The following is a 25,713-nucleotide window of genomic DNA, read 5'->3' as shown; positions in this document are numbered from 1 at the left end:
TCTTACCGTCAATAAACTTTATTAAATAATATAATTGCCATTATTATTAATGATTTCTTGCCAGCGTGAGGGCAATTTGTATATCCCATTTTTGAAAAATATTTTATCTTTGATGCGAAAAATTGAACCAGTGCTTGTTTGATATCTTCTTCATTTTTGAATTTTTTGCCCTTCAAAAAATTTTGTAAGGACAAAAACAAGTGATAGTCGGAGGGTGCTAAGTCCGAGGAATATGGTGGATGCGACAGACACGCTTCTGTAGCATTTCTTCCTTGTTGAAATTCATAAAAATTACAGTGGCGTAAATGAACTTTATCAGTAGCCATGGGTACACTATCACTTCACACATAAGACTAACGTGAATCTACTTTGTTTTAGTTAATTTGCTACGTCAGTATGTATACATTAAGTGATAAAAATAGGCACACATGCGCCAAATAAACATATACTTACGTGTTGCAACTTGTGATAGAAACAGACAGAACTCTCCAGTAGACCTTATATTAAATAAGGTGCCTTTAAACACAAACACATAAGACAAGGTTATATATTGATCAATTGATAAAAATATTGTGACCACAAGGATGTAGGAGCCTAACTGTGTATACCTTTGGTCCATGTGCTGTATACCTATTAAAAATTTAGGGAAATAATCATGTTGGAGAATGTTACTATGGAGGATATGTTGCTAAATATGAAATGTACAGAATTATACAAAATACCTTTCCTTTAAGTGTGCATCTACACATTTACATTTTTTAACTAAAAGAATTCTGTACCAGCCTGGCCTGTGGTGGTATAGTCAATAGAGCACCGATCTGGAACGCTGAGGTCACTGGTTCGAATCCCTGGGCTTGCCTGGTCAAGGTACATATGAGGAGCAACCAGTGAACGACTAAAGTGAAACAACTACTTCTTGTCCCTGTACCCTCCTCTTTCTGTAAAATCAATAAATAAAATACAGAGCATTTAAACATTGCCAGTAGCCAATAATAAAAGAAAATCTTTACCAGAATAAGTGATTCTCTTTGGAGAGTAGCATAGCAGGCATTTATTTCTATTTTCCAAGTTGTTTTAATTGTTTGTGTATTGCTTTTCGTTTAGAAACTAAATCCAGTAAGTATTCCACAGATCGAATAGCTCTGGCTGGTTAGCTCGGTTGGAGTGTCATTTCAGTACACTAAGGTTACAGTTCAATTCCCTGGTTAGGGAACATAGATGAATCAACCAAGGAGTGCATAAGTAATTGGAACACAAATCAATGTTTTTCTCTCCCTCTTACAGAAAAAACGCAGTGAGATTCCTTGTTATTGGGAAAATCAACCAGTGGGATGTCAAAAACTAAACTGCGCTTTCCATCACAACAGAGGACGCTACGTTGAAGGTCTTTTTCTACCTCCAAGCAAAAGTGAGATGTTTTTAATTTTAAAAGAATAATTAGTACATAATGAACACCTATGCATATTGTAGAAAGTACTTTATATGCTTGTTTCCTTTTACTGTTGTGAGAGTAGTATTACTCCTTACAGAAGAAGGAACTGAACTTTATTAAGGTTAAGTGGTTTGTATACCATTATAAACCCTAAGTATCAGAATCACAGTCAAAAACTTGCTAAAAGCCATGTTGCCTCATAAGTGTTTCTTGGCCTTATAGGTTAGATCAGTCTCTTCATACAATATTAGTGTAATTAACTCTTACAGACCAGGATGAAATTTCTGGCAGACCAGCACTTGAAAAACACTTATTTAGATTACTATCGCATATTGCATTCCAATTCTCTTGTCAGACCCATAGAAATTTTTGAAGAAACTTGATTCTCTGGGGCAAGGTTTGGCAAATTGGTTCCTCTACCTGTTTTATGAAATAAAAATGCTATTGGCATGAAGCCATGCCCATTCATTTTCATATTTTCTGTGGCCAAATTTGTGCTGTTGCTGCAGAGTTAAATAATTGAGACAGAGATCTAAAGAACCTATAATATTTGCTGTCCAGCCTTTTATAGAAAAAGTTTGCTAACCCTGCTATAGACCAATCTAAAATAAAATTTATGCTCTACCAAAAGCTAATACTTATTTCCAAAGTCTCTTTTAAAGTAATTTTCTAGTAGAATGATTAGCCATTTAAAACCTACATTTTCTGTGTAATTAAAAATTTAATGGCTACATAGTCACCTTTATTTAAGTGGGGAAAAAAATAGCCTCACTCCTTTCTGGTGGCTCACAGTGTTAGTTACTGTCTCTTAAAATGTATTTCTTGTTGGCCTGACCTGTGGTGGCGCAGTGGATAAAGCGTCGACCTGGGAATGCTGAGGTCGCCGGTTCGAAAACCTGGGCTTGTCCGGTCAAGGCACATAGGGGAGTTGATGCTTCCAGCTCCTCCCCCCTTCTCTTTCTGTCTCTCCTCTTTCTCTGTCTCTCCCTCTCCTCTCTAAAATGAATAAATAAATAAATTAATTTAAAAAAATGTACTTCTTGTTGAAGATAAAGCCTAGAATTATCATATTAAAATTATATGTCTAGAATTTACAGTCACTATGCATCTAGCCTCCTCTTTATTCTGTTTTGAGTGGCCACTTTGAGTATGTTTACTTACAGTGAAGTGTAATTAACTAAAAGCCATTTTTCCCTCCTTAGAAGTTTAGAACCTAATTGGGAAAATGGGGAAATTAAGTAAAAAGACATAAGTACTCATAAGGAAAATACACCAAAGTTATAGGTAGTCAGGGATTTTTGATGAATTAGGACTATATCTTCTATTTTTAATTTTTGGCTAATTTTGTATGTGTAGCTGTGTTGCCCACTGTGCCTGAGTCACCAGAAGAGGAAGTGAAGGCTTGCCAGCTCACAGTTCAACAGAACAAATTGTCTGTCCAGTCTAATCCCTCCCCTCAGCTGCGAGGTGTGATGAAAGTAGAAAGTTCTGAAAACATACCCAGCCCCACACATCCACCAGTTGTAATCAATGCTGCAGATGATGATGAAGATGATGATGGTAGGTTTTAGTTCTTTCTTGAAAGCAAGTTAAGTGAGCAGGGTCACTTAGTGAATTAGATAGAATCAAGATTAAGGCTCCAGGCTTGTTTTTAATTATAAATTTGCCTTAAATGTTAATGCTATAGATCAGTTTTCTGAGGAAGGTGATGAAACCAAAACACCTACCCTGCAACCAACTCCAGAAGTTCATAATGGATTACGAGTGGCCTCGGCCCGGAAACCTGGGGTCAGTTTAAAACAAGGTAAGAAGAGGCTGTATGATGCTGGTTCCCATTCATAAATCTTACAGCACTATTGTATGTGTCCATACTATTTTAAATACTTCTGAAATTTATATAGTTCCCAGTAACCACCACCTCTCTCTTCTCTGCCCCTGTTGTACATAAACGCACATACTTCCTCTTATTTATTTAGAAAACGTCTGAACACCTGTTGTGTACAAATAAAATGGCAAAGGTGAAAAAGTTAACTGGTTCCTTATGTGATTTCTATTTGCATTTCTTAGGTGAATGTTTGAATTTTGGAATAAAAACTCTTGAGGAAATTAAGTCAAAGAAAATGAAGGAAAAATCCAAGAAGCAAGGTGGTAAGTCATCAGTTTTGACCAGATCACTGAATGTTGCTAGAGGAGAATGATTGGGACACTTCTGATAATAAGAACACTTTGCAGCAGCCAGAATGAATTTGATTTCTGTGGCTGCGTTGAAGTAAAACACAGACTTACTTAATTAAATCATGGTTGCTCTTTTAGTTCATTGCAACTCTGTTTCATTTCCTAACTATTACAGCTAAGCGCTATAATTAATGAACCCAAAAGAACCGTATTATCTTGAGAAATAAAGCATATCAAAAGGGGAAATGCTTTATTTTGTAGTAGATCAATTCTTAAGAGTTGCTAGGACTTTCTTCTGGCTCTTGCCTCAGCCTAGTTGATTTATATATTTCCAACCCCAAAAATTAGAGTATGAAAATATTTAGAGAGAATCAAGTGGTTGGTTTTAAGTACCCTATTGGTAAAGCTTTTTCTGTAGGAACCTTGAAGTTGTGTTTTGCATGTAATTGAATATAGATGAAAAAGATGGAATTGACACACCTGACAGTTGGTGTGTTTCTAAGGTAACTTTAGAATAATGTTATCATTTGTAAATAAAAGTAGATTGAGTGCCTAAGTCATTCAAAACAATTTTGTTTTATTTACATTTGTGCACAAAGAAGATAAGAAGAAGGGATTGTCTCTACTTCTTCCAGCACCCCCATGTCACTGTAGGCAAACAGGAACAGAGAAGCTGATTGTCTTGAAATTGTCCAGTGACCTGTGTTGGACTTACTTGGTTACAAATCAAATTTCTTGATTTTGATAGCTTTATTTTCCCTAAATAATTTGCTCTTCTTTGGCTTGCTTTATTCAGAAGGTTCTTCAGGAGTTTCCAGTCTTTTACTCCAACCTCAGCCCATTCCAGGTCCTGAAAAAGAGAATGTCCGGACTGTGGTGAGGACAGTAACTCTGTCCTGCAAACAAGGTGAGGTATAGGTAGGCCATAGAATTATTAGGCTACTACTTTAAAATAACTGGGACAACAAAATCCTTGTTGCCTTTTGTGTTTGATGGATTTGCAGGAAGAGTTCAGTATGTTGATTGGATAGGAGAATGAAAAGAGAAGTTAGTGTATTTGCTATTAAAAAGGTTGAAATTCTTACGTGGTTCTCACAATTATGTCTATTTAAGTTTTATATTTACTGTTTATTTGTATCTACTCACTAAATCTATTGTCTGCTCATTGTGCATAAAGAACTATAGTAAACCCTTTAAGTTATAGAAATATTTCCCTTAATAGTTTTAAATCTAGTAAGGGATGTGTGATACAAGTAATTATAATAATGAAGATAGTTAAATGTGCCATTCAGACAACAAAGAATTAGAAAGAAGAGCTCACTTCTTCTGGAGTGAGCATAAAAGGTTATAGGAGAGTTGGCTAGCAGTGGACTATGATATTTTTTTAAGACTTTATTGATTTTTGGAGAAAGGGCGGGGTCTGCGGGAGGAGCGGGAAGCATCAACTCCTAGTAGTTGCTTCCTGTATGTGCCTTGATTGGGCAAGCCCAGTGTTTTGAACCAGTGACCTCAGCTTTCTAGGTTGATGCTTTGTCCACTGCGCCACCACAGGCCAGGTTATTATTTTTTAGCATGTCAAAGCACACCAGCGAAAGTATAGGTTAGGTTTATAATCAGTTGATTAAAATACAACTTGTTTTTGTATACTTGGCTTACCTTCGGGCTGTGTATTTGGCTATTTAAATTATTTAACATGTTTTTTAATATGATAAGCCTTAAGACTGAAATTTGATTTTCAAGAGACAGGGTTGCCTTATGTGAATATCAGCACATATTTTGTACCCATTAGTAGTTACTGAATATAGAAAAATAGGCTAATGGCTAATGGTAGAGAAATTCTGATTTTGCCATTTCAGGAGAAGAACCCCTTGTAAGATTGAGTCTCACCGAGAGACTGGGGAAACGAAAATTTTCAGTAGGTGAGATACATTTTGTGCATATCCTTTGTTTTTTGCTTTGTGCATTAATATGATACTCCTCCAGAATTCTCTTTAGAGAAGTGCCGTGTCATATTCATTTGTATTCCACTGTATTCTTGGGTGAAAGTACATTTAAATTCATGTTTTTCACGTGAGCATTATATCCTTTATTGAAGGCATAGAAATTTATAGTGTTACAATTTAATTTGATTATGGCCAACTTTTTAGAAGGTAGTATGTTTAAAAAACAGTAAAGAGTATCTGTTACTGTGGAACAATAAGAAATTTGAATTTTTTGAGGGAAAGTGTCACATTAATATAAATTCAGTCCCTGAATTCATTAGTGCTGGTTTATATTTAGGGACATATTTTACCATATTACTGAATTGTTGTGTACTCACCCTAGTGTTTCTGCCTCAGAATTATTTTAAAAATCTCCTGTGAATTCAGAGGTTCCTTCATACTCTTTAAATGTGCTTACAAATATGAAATCTTACCTGTTTAAGGTTTCCTTTGACACCATTCTTTCTGAGAAATTTCAGGTAAAAAATACAAAAGTAAGCTTTTTTATATTTTTGGTTTCATATTTAAATATAAATGAAAGGAGAGACGACTCTCTTTAGTCCTTCAGATTTTTTATTTGACCCTGCAAAGATTGTATTTTCAGTCAAGGAATTCAAAAAACAACAATTCATGACATTTAAACAACCTGTATTGAATAGTATAATGTAATAAACAAGGACTCAGGAAACTTTGCTCAGATCTTTGCTCCATCACTAATTGGTGACTTGGCTAAGATACAGAGCCTTTTATAACCTTAGATTTCTTACCTGGAATTGAAGAGGGGGACTGTTTGGCCTTCAGAGTTTTCATATCATAGAAAAAGTTTACCGTAAATTTTGTGGTTCTTTTTGCTGTCCTCCTAATCCCTGGTGCATTAAACTATAAATTTACCTAGAATTCAGCAAGTGGCACGTTGACTTTTATGTACATGATTTTTTCATATATTCCTAATTCTGAATTTCAGCCTTAACCAGGATTCATAATCCTTCATTTGTAATTTTAGTCAGTTATTTGGTAAATGTTAATTTGTGCATTCTAATTTTTGTCCCGTACTTTATCTCTCTTGGGATATTTTTATTTCTTCTTTAACATCGAGTTCTAAGGAAGTTAGTGAACAAACACCATGTAAATGCAAAAAACTTATATAAGTATTCTATGTTGTTTGATTTTGCTTGTATTTCTAGACCTTGCTGAAGGTTGACTTGAACTCTTAAACTAAGTTCCCTCTGTTTGTAGGTGATGACAGTGATCCTCCATTAAAGCGTAGCCTTGCACAGAGGCTAGGGAAGAAAGTTGATGCTCCTGAAACTGACAAGACACCAAAGAAAGGTACCTTTGCTATTACCCACTTTGTGTGTGTGTAATTCTGACATTTATCTCCCTTAATGTTACCAGGTCTAGTTTGCTATTCTTTTAGTTTAGGTGAATTAGATGATCTCCTGGTATACGTTTTATTATTATTTAACAAACATTTTTTAGTGCTTTCTTTGCTAGGTTCTAGGTAGAAACCTCTGGATAAAATAAACACCATCACAGTCCTCAAGAGCTTATGGTATAATGGCAGATGGAAATACTTGTATATAGTGTGATAAATTCTGTGAGAGGGAAGGTACACAGAGTTATGGAAGCACAAAATTTGCAGCCAAATTCCTTTTCTCCTTGACCATCAATTATTTTGAAGATTCTAATAACTAAAAGAACATATTTCAAATACTATAGATGTAGGAGAAAAAGTTTTTTTGAGAGAAACAGGAAGGGAGAGCGATGACAAATGTCAACTCATAGTTGCGTTACTTAAGTTGTTCATTGATTGCTTTTCATACAGTGGGAGGCTCAAACCAAGCCAGAGACCTTGGGCTCAAGCCAGGGACCTTACAGTTTCAAAAATAGGACCTCAGCGTCTCAGGTCGACGCTCTATCCATTGTGCTGCCACCAGTCAAGCAGGGGAAAAAACTTAATGCCAGTAAGATTTTAGAAGGGTGTATGGTGACAAATTTATTTTACTAATCTCAGTAGTTTCTGTTTTCCAAGTCTAAAGGAAAAAATGTTTAAGCTCTAGGGAATTTATGATTTGCATAGAGAAGAAAGTTTCAAAATGTCTTAAGACTTAAAGGCATTTTTAAAAAGCATTTGCGTAGCAGACAAGTATACGCCTAATTTGTGACCTTTGAAAAAGACATTTGACCTATAAAAAGTCTGTTTAACTTTAATTTTCTATTTTGTTTTGTTTTTTACAGTTCAAGTTTCCAAGTCTCTAAAGGAACGATTAGGTGTGTCAGCTGGTCTAAACAATGAGGAGGCAGCAGGTAGGTAAACCCTATTTGTTTCTGGCCATAAAGTTTTTACTTTTTCTCCTATTTACCTGTTGAGTTAGGTTAGGGCTTCTTCTCTTTTTTATATTTTTTTCATTTTTGTGTGTGGTTTTGTTTGTTTAAATAATTGATTACTCACTGGCATAATTATTTTTCACCATTGCATGGATAATAGGAAATTAGAAACTAAGTATCTAACAAAAAGGAATAGATTAAATTAAGTTAGTTACATACTAAAATAATTACTGTTATGAAAAGTCACATTCTGAATAATAGTGATGCAGAAAATTCTCATATTGAGTGAAGAAAGGTTACAAAAGAACACATCACTTTGACTTTTTGCTTTAGGGTAAAAAAAAATTTTTCAAGTGTCTTATAATAAACAATAGAAACTTACTCTCAGGAATAAGTCCCTGTATATATGATATGATTTCAATTTTCTAAAAATAATATATGCCTAGAAAAAACACTGGAAAAAATACATCAAAATATTAACATTGGCTTTATCTGAGAATTGAGGTTTTAGGTAATTTTAATTATCTTCTTTATATTCTTATACTCTGTTTAGTTTTTTAAATTGTGAGATAACTACATAACTGTGTGTATGTATACAATTTAAAGAATAATAAAATGGCCTGACCTGTGGTGGCACAGTGGATAAAGCATCGACCTGGAAATGCTGAGGTCGCCGGTTCGAAACCCTGGGCTTGCCTGGTCAAGGCACATATGGGAGTTGATGCTTCCTGCTCCTCCCCCCTCTCTCTCTCTCTGTCTCTCCTCTCTCTCCCTCTCCTCTCTAAAAAAAAAAAAAAAAGAATAATAATAAAATGATCAGGTATTCAACCATTTACCTCTTTTATACATTGCTAGATTTGATTTGATGCTTTTTTTTTTTAATGGGAGACAGGGACAGATAGGGACAGACAGACAGGAAGGGAGAGAGATGAGAAACATCTGTTCTTCATTGCGGCACCTTAGTTGTTGCCATTGATTGCTTGACCTGGGGGGGGGGAGGGGGACTCCAGCCTAGCCAGTGACCCCTTGCTTAAGCCAGCAACCGTGGAGTCAAGTCTGTGATCCCACACTCAAGCCAGTGACCCTGCACTCAAGCTGGTGAGCTTGCACTCAAGCCAGATGAGCCCATGATCAAGCTAGTGACCTTGAGGTTTTGAACCTGGGTTCTCTGCATCCCAGGCTGACGCTCTATCCACTGCACCACCCCCTGGTTAGACCTGTTTGATACTTTTTAATCTTTATATCCATATTTATGAATGGTATTAGTCTCTGCTATTCATTTTATCCTTGTATGATTTGGATATTAATATTTTACCAGCATCATAAAAAGAAAATCTGATGTCAAACATTCTTACTCTTTGTAAACAACCTTTTTGTCACTATGAAATATTTTTCTTTTCTTTTTTTTTTTTACTACAATTCTTTATTGAGAAGAAGAGAATTTGTCCAGAAGTCCTTGGTTAATATTAGTATTGGTATATTGTATCAATATCTGTTCTGGAAATAATGTTGGCATTTATTTAAAGCATTGATAATTTTTTTTATTAAGTGAGAGGCAGGGAGGCAGAGACAGACTCCTGCATGCGCCCTGACCAGGATCCACCTGGACCAGGGTGATGCTCTGCCCATCTGGGATCGCTGCTCCATTGCTCAGCAACTGAGCTATTTTAGCACCTGAGGCGAGGCTATGAAGCCATCCTCAGCACCCGAGGCCACTTTGCTAGAACCATTTGAGTAAGGCAGAGAGAGAGAGAGAGAGAAGGGAGAGGAATGGAGAAGCTGATGTGTGCCCTGACCACGCACACTTATCCTGTGTGCCCTGACCAGGAATCGAACCCAGGACTTCCACATGCCAGGAAGATGCTCTGCCGCTGAACCAACCGGCCAGTGATAGATTGATCGTTGCCTTGCAATTTTTTTTAAAAGATTTTATTTAGCCTGTCCAGGCAGTGGTGCAGTGGATGGAGTGTGGGACTAGGAAGGTGAGGACCCAGGTTCAAGACCTCGAGGTCACCAGCTTGAGTGGGGGCTCATCTGGTTGTAGCAAGGCTCACCAGCTTGAGCCCTCGGTCGCTGGCTCGAGCAAGGGGTCACTCAGTCTGCTGTAGTCCCCCGGTCAGGGCACATATGAGAAAACAATCAGTGAACAACTAAGGTGCCGCAACAAAGAATTGATGATTCTCATCTCTCTCCCTTCCTGTCGGTCTGTCTCTATCTGTCTCTCTCTGACTCTGTCGCTGTCACACACACACACACAAAAAGATTTTACTTATTGATTTTAGAGAAAGAGATAGGGGGGTGGAGTGAGAAGCATCAACTTCTAGTAATTGCTTGCCATATGTGCCTCGACCAGGCATGCCTAGGTCTTTGAACTGGCGACCTCAGTGTTCCAGGTCAGTACTATTCCCTGCACCCCCACAGGTCAGGCTTAGATTGAAAAGTTTAAGGATCTCAGAACCTAGAGGTTCCTGGTCTTACCTGAAATAAAGAACAAATTATAACATGATTCCTCCCTACTCAGCACCCTCTCACAATCATGTATAGTACTAGTGAGAACAACAGGAAGTTATTTAATATTCCAGTGTTAAGTTCATTATAGACTACCATACAGTGTGAATTGTCCCCTTCAGGTTATGCACTCTGGCAGGCGTGGTGGATGTCTTCTCCAGGAAAGTGAGCCTAAGGCTGTGTACATTGTGGTTTGGAACCAGACCCAAGTTCCTATGGATGTCAAGTGGCTTCATGTATATTATCTCATGAAATTCTCACAACTGCCCCTGGGCTCTGGGGGATGGAACAGTGGTTTGGAGAGAACTGAAGTCACACAGGGAGAGACTGAGTTGTGTGAATTTCAGGCAAGGGCCATTTTTTCTGCATGCATGCCCAGCTGGCACCATCGTTCTGGAATTCTTACTCGACAGATGATGGAGCTTTTGAACATAGGCTCCACCACCTATTTTTTAACCTTTATATTTTCTATCCCTTTGGGGTTTTTTGCCTTACCTTTTCTGATCTTTGCTTTGCTTGGCTTTATTTTTTAGATTAGGAATTGAAAATCTCTTTTTCTTTTTTTTTTTTTTTTTCTTTTTTCCAAAGCTGGAAACGGGGAGGCAGTCAGACTCCCGCATGCGCCCGACCGAGATCCACCCGGCATGCCCACCAGGGGGTGATGCTCTGCCCCTCTGGGGTATCGCTCTGTTGCATCCAGAGCCATCCTAGCGCCTGAGGCAGAGGCCACAGAGCCATCCTCAGCGCCCGGGCCACCTTTGCTCCAATGGAGCCTCGGCTGCGGGAGGGGAAGAGAGAGACAGAGAGGAAGAAGAGGGGGAGGGGTGGAGAAGCAGATGGGCACTTCTCCTGTGTGCCCTGGCCGGGAATCGAACCCGGGACTCCTACACGCCAGGCCGACACTCTACCACTGAGCCAACCAGCCAGGGTGAAAATCTTTTTCTATAAGGGGTCAGATAATAAATATTTTAGGCTTTGCAGTCCACAGTCTCTGTCACAACTACTCAGCTCTGCTACTACAGTGTGAAAGCAGCCATATGCAATATGGAAATGAATGAGTGTGGCTGTGTTCCAGTAGCTCTATGTGTAAAATTTAGACCATGGCCAGATTTGGCCCATGGACTACTAATTTAGCCAATCCTGTTACGGATGGCTGATTTTTGACTGGCCTTGCTGGAGTTTTTGTTTTGTTTTGTTTTTTTATTACTTAGGCCTTCAGTTGGATTTATTTTGATGCCTGTGTTTTTATTTTCCAAGAACTTGGGGTTTTTTTTTTTCTCTGATTTCTCTTTTTTTCACAGCCTGATTTCAAACTGCTCTGGTATCTAATTTGAATCTTTTTTTAAAAAAAGATATGTATATGGCCTGACTTGTGGGGTGCTCAGTGTATAGAGCTGAGGACCTAGGTTCAAAATCCCAAGGCCACTGGCTTGAGTGTGGGAGCTTAGACATGACCCCATAGTTGCTGGCCTGAGCCCAAAGGTCGCAAGGTTGCTGTCTTGAGCAAGGGGGCTTGGCTATAGAGCCCCTCCCCCCATCAAAGCACATATGAGAAGCAATCAGTGAACAACTAAGGTACTAAGGTGCCACAACAACCAGTTGATGCTTCCCATCTCTCTCCCTGTCCCTGTCATTCTCTCACTAAAAAGAAAAAAATGTATATGTATTACTTGTCTTCTTCATCACTTCTCTTTGTTCATTTTGGTTCATTTTTAATGTTTCTTATCCATAGTTGTAAGTACCTGGCCTAAGATTTTCTCTGTGCTTCTAAAGTTTTTTTTTCCAAGTAGTCCTCTGTCATGACTGGGAGACCTGACTTTAAATGTCTGCCGAAGGGGAGAGGGTACACTAAAGGCAGTTTGTGTGAGTTGCAGGCTGAAAGGCTGGAGGTCCATGTGATTACCACAGAAAGAAAGACTTTCAGAGTGCAGCTAATTTCTTTCCTTTCCTAGCTTTGCTTTTTAGTTTTCTCCTGCCTCACCTCTACCACTGTTTTTCTGCTTGGCCTTTGTGAAAGCCTGAAATTCTTCATGCTGTACTTCTCTCCAGCCCCAATATCCTTATCATGTGCTCCATTCCCCGGCAGATTCTCCTCTTAGAGAGTTCTCAGGAGAAGGTCCTGACTGGCCCGGCTGCTCTATAGGCCACCCTTCAGTTCCTACCCACTGCTGCTCTCCATACCAGTTTGGCAGTTTTCTTTGGCTTTGCTGGGAAGAACATCTCACTCCTACAGGTTGTTCTTTTTCTGTAAATTCAGACATCTGTTTTTTGTCTCGGAAATGGCTCAAGATTAAGGCTCTGCCAGTGGCATTTTTGGTTTCCATTTGCTATTGTGAATTTATTCAACTTTTAACGTTTTCTCTACTGTTTTGATGAAATTTTGGTAGGGTAGAGAAACAGGCACTGTGTCACCATTCACTTAGTACTTCCTTGGAGTTGTTAGTTTAGATCAGTCTACCATTTTGAAAGGGAAGAATTTTTGTTTTAAAAACCTAAGGAAATAAATAAGTGTTTGAGTGCTTTCTAACAGGTACTGTACTAAAGTATTGCAGTTTAGTAAATATAGTATTTAGTGTGATTGGAAATACAGTAGTTGTGCTGTGTGATCATTGTAGCAAACTAGATTTGGAGGTTGTCAGGTTCTAAGATGAACTCCGTTAAAGCTAACGAGCAATGAGACAAGTAGTGACTGTTCCATGTAGACATAACAGTATATACAAAGGTTCAGAACATGATGTGTTTAAGTTTGTAAAAGGATATTTTTGGTTCAAAGCTTGTGTTAAAATAGTATTTAGTGGTTAAATAAATATGTGTGTTTGTAATATCCAAATTATTCTTGTTTTTTCCATATCACTTCATTATTTCTTTCTTCGGCCCTGTAGTAAGGAGGACATGCATATCTGTCAAGTGTAAAATTTGCTCTCCAGTTTAAACCTGAAGAATGCTTAATATATCATTAAAAATAGCTCTTCATTGGCTTGTCAGTCTCTGGGCCTTTCACATTTTTCTTCAGTCTTGTCACCTGTTTTGCTTCCTTTTCATCCTTTTTCATCCTTTTAATATCGCTTAAGGCCCTGGCCAGTTGGCTCAGTGGTAGAACGTCGGCCTGGCATGCAGAAGTCCCAGGTTCGATTCCCGGCCAGGGCACACAGGAGAGGCGCTCATCTGCTTCACCACCCCTCCCCCTCTCCTTCCTCTCTGTCTCTCTCTTCCCCTCCCGCAGCGAGGCTCCATTGGAGCAAAGATGGCCCGGGCACTGGGGATGGCTCTTTGGCCTCTGCCCCAGGCGCTGGAGTGGCTCTGGTCACAACAGAGCATCGCCCCCTGGTGGGCGTGCCAGGTGGATCCCGGTTGGGCGCATGCAGGAGTCTGTCTGACTGTCTCTCCCCGTTTCCAGCTTCAGAAAAATACAATATATATATATATATATATATATATATATATCTCGCTTAATATTATATAATTTCCTCTGAAAAGTTTCCCTTAACCAACTTCTAGACAGAAATTGGCATTCTTGTTACATGCTCCTATATAGCTTTATATTTCCTTTATCAAATCTCCTGTCACCATACTTTGTTGTTGCTTAATTATTTGTCTGTTAAACTATAAACTACATGTGGGCATGTGGGCAGAGATTGTATTTTGCTTACCATTACATTTCTGGCACAGCGTCCAGGACATATTTATATCTGTGGGTAATTGAATGACAAGTTTCTTCAAGTCATAAATGACTTTCAGGTTCCTCAAGATAGGCTTCTGACTAGAAATCCAAATCAGTAATAATTTTTGCCTGAGAGTTTTCCTTGAGTGCCATACCTGACAGAGTGCAGTATTCTAAATTTGAGGTGGAAACTAACGTACTGTTGATTATTTTTAAGTGCATACCTAAATGATACCACTCTGTTGTACTCTGTCCTGATGCAAGAATGGAGAGACTATAATAAGTCATTTCACAGATGAGCGCCAAGTACAGTGACTTGTTTTTCCCCTTGAAAACAGAGGGAGTTACTAAAGTTGGTGAAATCCACGTGAAGACTTTAGAAGAAATTCTTCTCGAAAAAGCCAGTCAGAAACGTGGAGAATTGCAAACTAAACTCAAGACAGAAGGACCTTCAAAAAGTGATGATTCTACTTCAGGAGCAAGAAGCTCTTCCACTATCCGAATCAAAACCTTCTCTGAGGTCCTAGCTGAAAAGAAACATCGGCAGCAGGAAGCAGAAAGACAAAAAAGCAAAAAAGATGTAACCTGCATCAAGTTAAAGACTGATAATGAAATTAAAAAAGCAGTGGGTTTGCCACCAATAGTTGCCAACAAAGGACAATCAGAGGAGCCTACAGGTAGAACGAAGTCTGTTCAGGAGGTGTACATCAAGACGCTGGAAGAAATTAAGCTGGAGAAGGCCCTGAGGGTGCAGCAGAGCTCCGAGAGCAGCACCGGCTCCCAGCCTCAGCCCGAGGGCACCCCAGGGGCTAGGCGGCTTCTCCGAATCACCAAAAAATCAGGTAACAGGAAAGAATTTGGTCTGTAGTACCACTTCCCCAAGTAGCATTCCAAAGGGTAGTTAGCGATCCACAGGGGATTTACAGGAGTTCTGTGAAAAGTTATCTTTACTCAAATGACCTGTGAAAACCACTGGATTTAAATGAAGTTAAACCCTTTGTCTACAGCAGCACTATATAGACTTTTGACATTTTAATGTTCATATCGAAACTTTATGAGGACTAATGGCTTTATTTCTAATTTTATTTGTCCTATCTTAGCATTACTTTCTTTAAGAAAAGTTTTAACTTCATCTGTCATGAAGTTGCAGCCTAAATGAAATAACTAATGATCTGTTTAATGTGAATATAGGTATAAAAGAAGAGAAGAAACTTCGAGAAGAAAGTGAAGTTGCATTTCATAGCAGTTTTACTAGAATAGAGGTTAAAGAGGTGAGTTTATTTAAAATCATTTTATAGTTTGGTCCATGGCAAGTGAATGCCAGATGAATGGTAAAATGTGCTTTATAGTTTTAGCTTATAATAAATTTCTATTTAAAACTTCACTGGTATGTTATATAAACAGTCTTTCACTTTGTTTATAATTTTCTATGGGGAAAAAATATTTTTTCTAATGGGAGCTTTCTGTACTTTTATGTATGTCATCAGTGACCTCTGTCCTTTTTTCCCATCGATTTGAGAAAGAGGGAGTGACAGAGAAGCATCAACTTATTTCACTTAGTTATTCCAGTTAGTTGTATCCTCGTTGATTGCTTCTCATACATGCCCTCACTTGGGGGGGGTCGAACCTGCCACATCTGGCATGCCGGGTTGATGCTTTATCCACTGAGCCACCCGTCCAGGGCCATCTATCTTAAAGTTTTTTTAAACCACTTTTTCCTGTGATTTTGAGAATAATGCTAGTTAAATCACTGTATAAAACTTGATAAGATGGCCTGACCAGGCGGTGGCGCAGTAGATAGAGTGTCGGACTGGGATGTGGAGGACCCAGGATTGAAACCCTGAGTTCGCCAGCTTGAGTGTGGGCTCATTCAGCTTGAGTGCGGCATTGCCGGCTTGAGCATGGGATCATAGACATTACCCCATGGTCACTGGCTTGAGCCCAAAGTTCACTGGCTTGAAGCCAAAGGTCGCTGGCTTGAGCAAGGGGTCACTCACTCTGCTGTAGACCCCAGTCAAGGCGCATAGCAATCAATGAACAACTAAGGTGCTATAATGAAAATTGGTGATGCTTCTCATCTCTCTCCCTTCCTGTCTGCCTGTTACTATCTGTCCCTTTCTCTGACTCTCTCTCTGTCAAAAAAAAACCCAAAAATAAAATTAAAAAAACCCACAAAACTTGGGATTTTTGTTTGTTAAGAAATGAAATTTAATTGGGTAACATTAATCAGTAAAATAATAGGCTTCGGGTGAACATCTCTATACCATTTGAACTGTTGATTGCATTGTGTGCCCATCACCCAAAGTCAAATCATTTTGTCACCATATATTTGTCCCTCTTTAGTCCTCTTCCTCCCAACCCCTCCCTCAGGTAACCACTTCACTTTCAGCTATGTCCTTGAGTCTTAGTTTTATGTCGCACCTATGTGGGATACACACTTGTGCCTCTTTACTCCCCTCTCCCAGTAACCACTTTACTTTTGTCTATGTTCATGATTTTCAGTTTTATATCCCACGTCTGTGTGAATTTATATAATTATTAGCTTTTTCTGATTTACTTATTTCACTCAATGTAACGTTCTCAAGATCCATCCATGTTGTCGTAAATGTCACTGTCATCATTTATTATGGCTGAGTAGTATTCCAGTGTGTGTGTGTGTGAGAGAGAGACATCTTCTTTATCCAGTCTTCTATCGAGGAACACTTTGATTGTTTCCAAGTCTTGGCCACCGTGAATAATGCTGCAGTGAACGTGGGGGTGTATGTGTCTTTGCATACCAATGTTTTCTAATTTTGAGGGTAGATACCCAATAAAGGGATTGCTGGCCATATGTAATTTTTTGAGGAACTATCATACTGTCTTCCATGATGGCTATACCAGCTTACAGGAAATTTTTATTTTTAAAAGAATGAGAAGTCCTGCCTGACCAGGCGGTGGCACAGTGGATAGAGCGTCGGACTGGGATGTAGAGGACCCAGGTTTGAGACCCCAAGGTCGCCAGCTTGAGCGCAGGTTCAACTGGTTTGAGCAAAGAGCTCACCAGCTTGGACCCAAGGTCGCTGGCTCGAGCAGGGGATTACTTGGTTTGCTGAAGGCCCGCAGTCAGGGCACATATGAGAAAGCAATCAATGAACAACTAAAGTGTCGCAGTGAAAAACTGATGATTGATGCGTCTCATCTCTCTCTGTTTCTGTCTGTCTATCCCTCTCTCTGACTCTCTCTGTCCCTATAAAAAAAAAAATGAGAAGTCCTATCATTCCAGTCTACATGTAACTACCATTAGTTTTTTTCATGGCTTTCCTTCAAGCCTTTCGTTTATGTACACATGTAAGTGAACTCCTTTATGTGTGACTAGTGTTATACAGTGTATTGTTTTGTATCCTGCTTTAATTTTACCATATTAATAATCCTTCAAGATAATTATCTTTACTGGGCACATAGTATTTTATTATATAAATGTAGTCTGTGGACTTTTAGATTTGGTTTTATCTTTTAAGATAATGAACAGCTTTTTTTGGTTGGTTTTGTATGTGTATGTGTGTTTGGAACATCTTTGTACATAAATCTTTGTTCAAGTGTCTGATTATTTAAAATCATTTTTGTTAGATCAGGGTCATGATTATCTTAAAGAAAGTTTTTTATTGTTGCACACATTTTTAATCTTTAGCTATTTTTTTTAAGATTTTATTTCTTGATTTTAGAGAGGGGAGAGAGAGAAGGGATGGGGAAGGAGCAGGAAGTATCAAGTCATAATTGCTTCTCATATGTACCTTGACCAGGCAAGGTCAGGGTTTCGAACCAGTGACCTCAGCATTCCAGGTCAATGCTTTATCCACTGTGACACCACAGGTCAGGCTAGCTTGGTATTTTTTATTTAATATCAGATAAAGAGCAAATATTCTTGTGTTCTGGATCATGTGAGACACTGTTTGACTCAGGTGTTAGACTTATAACTTAAAAATATTAATTATCATAGGTTGTTAGAGATACTAGATTTTAATTCTGTTGTTTAAATTTATCCGTAGGCTTCAAATGAGACAACAGGAATTGGCACCACTAAAATTCAAGTCAAGAGATGTGAGACCATGAGAGATGAGCATGTACAAAAGCAGCCAGAGAGGGTCACCTCACAGAAGGAAAAATCAGTTTTGACATCCCTTTGGGGGGATGTAGACTCTTGTAATACCCAAATAACAGAGAAGCCAGTGCTCACTGCTGTGCCAGGCATCACACGGTATGTAACAAAGCGGCTTCCCACAAAGTCATCCCAGAAGGCGGAGGTGGAAACCTCAGGGATTGGTGACTCGCTATTAAATGTCAAATGTGCAGCACAGACATTGGAAAAAAGGAGTAAAGGTGAGTGCATGCTTTTTTTTTTTTTTTAAATGTGTCTAGCTTTAGGATCTTAAAGTTAACAAGTTTCAGTAATTCCTTGGCAACAATTGGGTTGAATATCATTTGTCTTGTATCCTGGTCATACAGATGGATTGTAAGTAACAGTTCTGATAATTCTATTTAAAAAGACAAAACTAGATTAGTTTCTTTCTCAGCATTTAAAATTGCTGTTTGAAAATTTTTGTCTAAAACTTTCTGTGGTGCATCTTTCCTCTGGTTCTAAAGAAGAAAAACAAGAATAAAAGAGCAATAGCAAATTCAAGAGCCACTGAAAGGAATCATTTTGAGTATATGTGTGCATTTCGGCCATGTGTAGTGCAGATTGCTTGTGGGTCATTTTCAGGCTTGGTGTCTTCGTTGTTGTTTGTTTTTTCCTAATTGTTTGTGGTATATGTAGTACTGTGAATGAATTTTGATATTTTGAGTTATTTTTCATGTAAAAGAGGGGTCTTTTTAGCTATTAATCAAACATTTTCTACCCTTCTAGCTAAACCCAAAGTGAATGTGAAGCCATCTGTGGTTAAAGTTGTCTCTTCCCCCAAATTGGCCCCCAAACGCAAGGCAGCAGAGATCCACCCTGCTGTCATCGCAGCTGTGAAGCCTCTCAGCTCCAGCAGTGTCCTGCAGGAAAGCCCGGCCAAAAAAGCAGCGGTGGTAAGAAGTAGACATAACTCAGTGACGCTTTAGTCTTTGGTAGGACAGCAGGGAAGGTTTGCTCTATCTGTGTCCATGTGAGATACTTTCTGCTGTTTTCCTAAGCATTTCAGTTGGTTAGGTTGTTGCTATATTTCATGTTTACGGTTAGAAATAGCAGAATGGTTTGGGGATTTTTTTGTTCTTTTTAGAGAGAGATACAAGAAGAGGGAGATGAGAAGCATCAACTTGTAGTTGCATCATTTTAGTTGTTTATTGATTGCTTCTCATATGTGCCTTGACCAGGGTGAGAGGGTGCTCAGGCCAAGCCAGTGACCCCTTGCTCAAGCCAGCGACCATGGGATTATTTCTATGATCCCACGCTCAAGCAACCTTGGGAGTTTCAAACATGGGACCTCAGTTTGCTTGTACTACCACTGGTCAGGCCAGGATGGGATTTTTGAAAGCTAATTTTTGGGTGCTTAAAATAGATTGCTTATAATAGATTACACTCAACCTGTGGATTATTTATTCATCGATTCCCAGGCTTAACGAATAATAGCCATGATTTTAAGAAGGCATCAAAAGAAAGTGAATGTGCTCAAATTAAAGAGCCTAACTCTCTCCACTGAATTCTTACTCTTACTTTTGTAGGCTGTTGTCCCACTCCTTTCTGAGGACAGATCAGTCACTGTGCGTGAGACAGAGAAACCTAAAGACAGGTAATGTCTTGCAATTCTTTTAAATCAAACTTTAGGCCTCTTTTATTGTTTATGCTCTCTAGAGAATAATTTTAAGTGAGAGGAGGGGAGATATTGAGAGACTCCTGCATGAGCCCCGACCAGGATCCACCCGGCAACCCATATCTGGGGCTGATGCTCAAATCAACTGGCTATTTTTAGCATCATAGGTTGACGTGCTCAGACCAACCGAGCTATCCTCAGCACCCAGTGCTGATGCTCGAACCAGTCAAGCCACTGGCTATGGGAGGGGAAGAGGAAGAGAGAAGGGGAAGGTGGAGAGGGTGGAGAAGCAGATGGTCACTTCTCTTGTGTTCCCTGACCGGGAATCAAACCCAGGACATTCTTACCCCGGGCTGATGCTCTTCCACTGAGTAAACCGTCCAGGGGCTAAATATAAATAATTAAGCACTTACAATTTAGCCACATCTAAATAAATCTGAACTTCAAATTGATTGCAAGAAAACATGATGCTTGGGGTTGCTATTCTCCTTAGGAGCCATTGTTTATATTTTGCTTGTATTATTTTAAAAAATGTTTTGAACACCTGTCTGAATTCTCTTTTAAAAGGAGGAAAATGCTTTGTCCCAGATTAGTAAAACAATTCCTTTTGTGTCCTCAGAAACAACTCTTTGCTAACTTTTTGTGCCCTAAAACTAGGTAGTCCAGCCAGCCATTAACAAAGGACAGTTTTTAATAATCTTTTGGGGTTTTTCTTATAGTCTTGTGCTGCCTCCAGCCCAGTCCTCTTCAGATCCATCTCCACCAGAAGTGTCTGGCCCTTCCTCATCCCAAATGGCCACAAAAACTCGCCGACTCAGCTCTGCCTCAACAGGAAAGCCCCCGCTCTCTATGGAGGATGATTTTGAGAAACTAATATGGGAAATTTCAGGAGGCAAATTAGAAGCTGAGATTGACCTGGATCCTGGGAAGGATGAAGATGACCTTTTGCTTGAGCTATCAGAAATGATTGATAGCTGAAGGTGGTAGTAGAACATTGAAAACAAACAACAAAAAACTCACCAAAATACTGGACTTAAGTTTCATCTATTATAACATTTACCCAAGATGATCATTTCTTTAGTTGAGAATTTGCCCCGAATCAGAAGTATACCTCTGAATTATCTGTGTCCTAGATTCCTTGGGGTCAGATTTTTAAAGTCCCTTTATTATCATTTTGTCCATTTGATGCCATTGTTTAGCATCTTCAAGAGAAAGTTTTATCTTACCCTCTCCACAAAAAGACTGAGAGGGAGGTCTAAGTGAAAGGGTGCAAGAGAACTTTATGACTCCTTGAGGTGTTTGTCCGTTTTGGCTTTTCCCCTTTTTGTTTCGTTTATGTATTGTCGTAATGTACTTAATGTTACCCGAGTTTGAAAAGGATGAAGACAGCTGCTACCATAAGGACCAAATTTCACGCTACCACTAAACAGCAACAAAAAAATTCACTCAGTCTGTGTTAAATTGTATGTCTTTTTTAAAGTATTTGGAGATATATCTAAGCTTTAGAGCTGAGCAGCTCAGGAAGCCTGTAATCCAGACATAACTTTTTGGACCCGATTTTCATATTTCTGCTGCTGTGTAAGTCTCTGAAGATCAATAGCTAATTTATTTTTACTGTAATTTTTTAAGGCTTTAAAGTGCCTCAGGGGTCCTCTGAAACTAATTTTCTATTTCTGGGATTCCCTGGATTCTTAATAAGAGATAGTGACATAATGATTAGAGGAATTCTCTTCTTTTTTAGTATGAAGTTGCCTCCTATTATTGAATTATCACAGGAATAAAAATTGGTTAATTTTGTATTTCTGACTCACCCAGCAAACTCCTCTTGCCCAATATTTATTTGGTGTCCTTTAATCATCTGGGGGAAAAATGAACTCATTCAAGCTCTAATATTTATGTATGAATTGTAGCAGTACAATGAATTGTACTACAGAAGAAATTATTTGAGATGTTCTGGAGGTGTATTGTATACCATCCAGTTTTCTTCATTCTGAATTGAACTTTTTTTTTTTATGGTCTCCTTCATCACACCTCAAGGTTTAGACTTTGAAGGAACAAGTATGATGAGGCTAAATGTCTTGAAAGGAGACATTATATGTAATTGGAAGGAAGAGGAAAGAAGGACTTGTCCATTTTGATATTTTGCTGTAGGTGGCCAGTTTTGTTTCTTATAGGGAAATCTGACCCACCTGTCATGTTGGCTCCTAAGGAACTGCTGTTGTAAGTGGCTCATCAAGAGTTGAACTTCATGTAGCCTTGTTGGGAATATGAAAAAGGAAGAAAGCCACAGGACTGCCCATTCAGTCTTGGGAAGATCTGGATGATTCTGCACAAGCAAAAATGACTTGAAATTTATGTACAGGCACACCTCTATCAATCCATCTTCAGCTGACTGAATGTTGTATAATAGCAGGGGTGGAATGTTTGGTTTCACCACAGATTTTCTACTCATTTCATTTCTGGAATCAGCTTATAGATCCCAGGTCCTTTTGTGTATAACCTTTATTCTTTTGCTTTTTAAAAAATAATTTTGTTTCATATTTAAAGCCCTTGTATTAGTCAGTGATTCATGTTCAGCATTATTTGAACCATTTGCCATTCATTACACAAAGAGAAATACTTATTTGTGTTTTAAATAAAACTGGTATAGGAAAATCTTGGCATTGTGACTTAAGTAGTGGTATATCACTTGAGCTTAGGATCTGCCTCAGGAGAGGCCCCAGTCAGAAAGTTGTTGGTCTTTGGTGTAAGTGCTCCAATCTCACGAGTATTACTTGGCTTTAGAAACCCTTACAGGGACACACTGCAAACTTGCCCACAAGTATGCTCAGTTTTAGCCACATATGCTTAAGGTAAGGACAAATATTACATGTGAGGATTCTTTTCTGGCACTGATACTTAGCCATTATCATTGTAACTCAAGTAATGCCATTATATTTTTTAAAAAGAGAGAGGGCTTAGAAGTGATCTTAGATGGATTCAACAATTGAGAGTTTTCAAGCATGAAGGCATATACATTTTCAATTTAGGAAAGACCAGGTTTTTTCAGTAGTGTGCCAATATTTTGTTGTAGGTCATCTATAAATTTGTTAGCCATCAAAGAATATAGATTCTTTTCCAAATAGTCCCAACAAGTTGAATCATCTTTCACAAAAAGCAAAGTAGATTGTGCATTCAAATTTCAGTGACGATGATTTTCAGTTTTAAAAGAGCCCAAATTGTACAGAGTTTGGCCGTAGCCAAAAATTTCAAAATAATTTGCATTTCATGTATTTGTCTTAAGATAAATTTCTAAAATTGTGACCTTAACCTCAAATTCCAGTGGGTCCTCTCTCATGACCATAATAGTTTATTTTCATTTCAACCAGTCTTTGAAATCAGAGAGAGAAGACTGATGTTTAATAATTAGAGTTTCAAAAATAAAGCTTATTCTATGTTGTTCCAACTCTTATCCTTTTCTAAAATTGTAGTTTATCTTGCTGAAATATTTCTGCAGTTCTTAAAAATACTTGCTTTGATTTTGTCAATTTAGCAACAGGAACTGTGGTCACCAGTTGATGTTTAATGGGTAACACTTAAAAACTAGCTGACCTTTATTGAGTACTTAGTACAGGGGTCCCCAAACTACGGCCCGCGGGCCACATGCGGCTCCCTGAGGCCATTTATCCGGTCCCGCCGCACTTCTGGAAGGGTACCTCTTTCATTGGTGGTCAGTGAGAGGAGCATAGTTCCCATTGAAATATTGGTCAATTTGTTGATTTAAATTTACTTGTTCTTTATTTTAAATATTGTATTTGTTCCCGTTTTGTTTTTTTACTTTAAAATAAGATATGTGCAGTGTGCATAGGAATTTGTTCATAGTTTTTTTTATAGTCCGGCCCTCCAATGGTCTGAGGGACAGTGAACTGGCCCCCTGTGTAAAAAGTTTGGGGACCCCTGACTTAGTATGTACCTCTTATTTTATACCATCATCTTACATTGCATTGATGATCACTGCTTTTTATCTTTACTGTAGTGTCAAGCCAGTGTGTTCAGATTTAACAGTAAGAAAATGCAGGTATCTTCTTAGGTGCAATTGGGTTCAATATATTGAAACCAATAATCTATGCAAGTTTTCACAATGCACACATCTGACTGCATTAGTAATTTATTCAAACCACTTTGTTTGAATTTGCAAAGTGATGTCAGTTAAGGGCATAAGCACAAAGAAAATACCTGACCATTTTCTAAGCATTGTAAACTAAAATGGGCAAAGAATAAGCAATGACTTTAAGAACTCTTGAGAATTGAATTTTTAAAAATTATTTTTTAGATTTTATTTATTGATTTTTAGAGAGGAGAGAGAAAGAGAAGTGGGAAGCATCAACTTGTAGTACAATAGTTACTTCCTGTATGTGCCTTGACTGGTCATGCCCAGGGTTTCAAACAGGTGACCTCAGCATTCCAGGTTGAAGTTTCAGGCTCCAGAATTTAAATTTTAAATAATCAGGAGTCACACGATTTACTAACTGGGCCTATTAAAGTATTTAGATTTGAATGGATTTAACTACTATGGGGTTACTGAGTCTAAGTATATGATATAAGCAAAAAGTAGTGTATTAAAATGGTATTGCAGGCCCTGCCTGGTTGGCTCAGTGGTAGAGCGTCGGCCTGGCGTGCAGGAGTCCCGGGTTCGGTCCCAGGCCAGGGCACACAGGAGAAGCGCCCATTTGCTTCTCCACTTCTCCCCCTCTCCTTCCTCTCTGTCTCTCTCTTCCCCTCGGAGCAAAGTTGGCCTGGGCACTGAGGATGGCTCCGTGGCCTCTGCCTCAGGCGCTAGAATGGCTCTGGCTCTGGTTGCAACAGAGCGATGCCCCAGATGGACAGAGCATCGCCCCCTGGTGGGTATGCCGGGTAGAATCCAGCCAGGCGCATGTGGGAGTCTGTCTGACTGCCTGCCTGTTTCCAACTTCAGAAAAATACAAATTAATTAATAAAATAATAAAATGGTATTGCCTCTCCCTGGTTTTTTGGGGTTTTTTTTTTTGTTGTTGTTGTTGTTGTTTTTTGTCTTTATAGCCTGACTGATTTGTCCTTGGGAGTAAAGCAAAAATCTTTAGAGTTAAGAGTAAGAGTGGCCCTGGCCAACTGGGTCAGTGGTAGAGCGTTGGCCTGGTGTGTGGATGTCCTGAGTTCAATTCCCAGTCGGAGCACACAGGAGAAGTGGCCATTTGCTTCTCCACCCCTCCCCCTCCTTATTCTCTCTCTCTTCCTCTCCCATAGCCATGGCTCAATTGGTTCAAGCGCATTGACCCTGGGCATTGAGGATGGCTCCATGGAGCCTACACCTCAGGTGCTAAAAATAGCTCAGTTGTGAACATGACCCCAGATGGGCAGAACATCTAGCCTAGATGGGGATTGCTAGGTGGATACTGGTGGGGGTGTATGTGGGAGAGTGTCTATTCCCCTCCTCTTACTTGGAAAAGAAGGGGAGAAAAGAGTAAGGGTAAAACAGCCAAGATTCAGACTGAATAAGGCAGAGAAGGGAAATACTCAAAGGACTCCTGTTTGTTGAATAAATGAGTGAAATTGGGAATTGGATGAAGAAAATGCAGGAAAAAAATTGCAAGGAGGAAGAGAAGCAAAATGGAAGGAACCATTACCTGATAGATGTGGTGTGGTAGTTAATGAGTTACTTGGGTTAGGAGCTCAAGGGAAGTGGTCAAGTTTAGAAAAGCTACTGTTAAGTAAATACAAGAGAAATAACTGCCATAAAATATTTTGGACTGCCATTCCTTGCAGAGGCAAAAATTTAGAACATTATGAATTCTAACCATCATTAAACATACCAGCTGCTAGGGATAGATTAGTACAGTG

The 25,713-nt window shown here is 38.9% G+C and overlaps 1 protein-coding gene across 1 annotated transcript in view; it reads left to right on the top strand.

Moving 5' to 3' along the window:
- ZC3H11A (zinc finger CCCH-type containing 11A) overlaps positions 1–23,307 on the top strand; it is a 28,128-nt gene extending 4,821 nt beyond the window's left edge. Inside the window, exons 3-16 of the mRNA XM_066261641.1 lie at positions 1,285–1,408; positions 2,789–2,992; positions 3,120–3,236; positions 3,500–3,580; positions 4,404–4,514; positions 5,464–5,526; positions 6,826–6,918; positions 7,828–7,896; positions 14,425–14,928; positions 15,278–15,357; positions 18,112–18,442; positions 18,969–19,135; positions 19,769–19,836; positions 20,577–23,307. Of these exons, the coding sequence (XP_066117738.1) occupies positions 1,285–1,408; positions 2,789–2,992; positions 3,120–3,236; positions 3,500–3,580; positions 4,404–4,514; positions 5,464–5,526; positions 6,826–6,918; positions 7,828–7,896; positions 14,425–14,928; positions 15,278–15,357; positions 18,112–18,442; positions 18,969–19,135; positions 19,769–19,836; positions 20,577–20,835 (2,271 nt within the window). The 3' untranslated portion in view covers positions 20,836–23,307. The remainder of the gene's footprint in view (positions 1–1,284; positions 1,409–2,788; positions 2,993–3,119; positions 3,237–3,499; positions 3,581–4,403; positions 4,515–5,463; positions 5,527–6,825; positions 6,919–7,827; positions 7,897–14,424; positions 14,929–15,277; positions 15,358–18,111; positions 18,443–18,968; positions 19,136–19,768; positions 19,837–20,576) is intronic.
- The last annotated feature ends 2,406 nt before the right edge of the window (positions 23,308–25,713 follow it).

The sequence above is a fragment of the Saccopteryx bilineata genome, chromosome 2 (genome assembly GCF_036850765.1).
Source record: "Saccopteryx bilineata isolate mSacBil1 chromosome 2, mSacBil1_pri_phased_curated, whole genome shotgun sequence".
Lineage (NCBI taxonomy): Eukaryota > Metazoa > Chordata > Mammalia > Chiroptera > Emballonuridae > Saccopteryx > Saccopteryx bilineata.
This window is presented reverse-complemented; position numbering and strand designations above follow the sequence as displayed.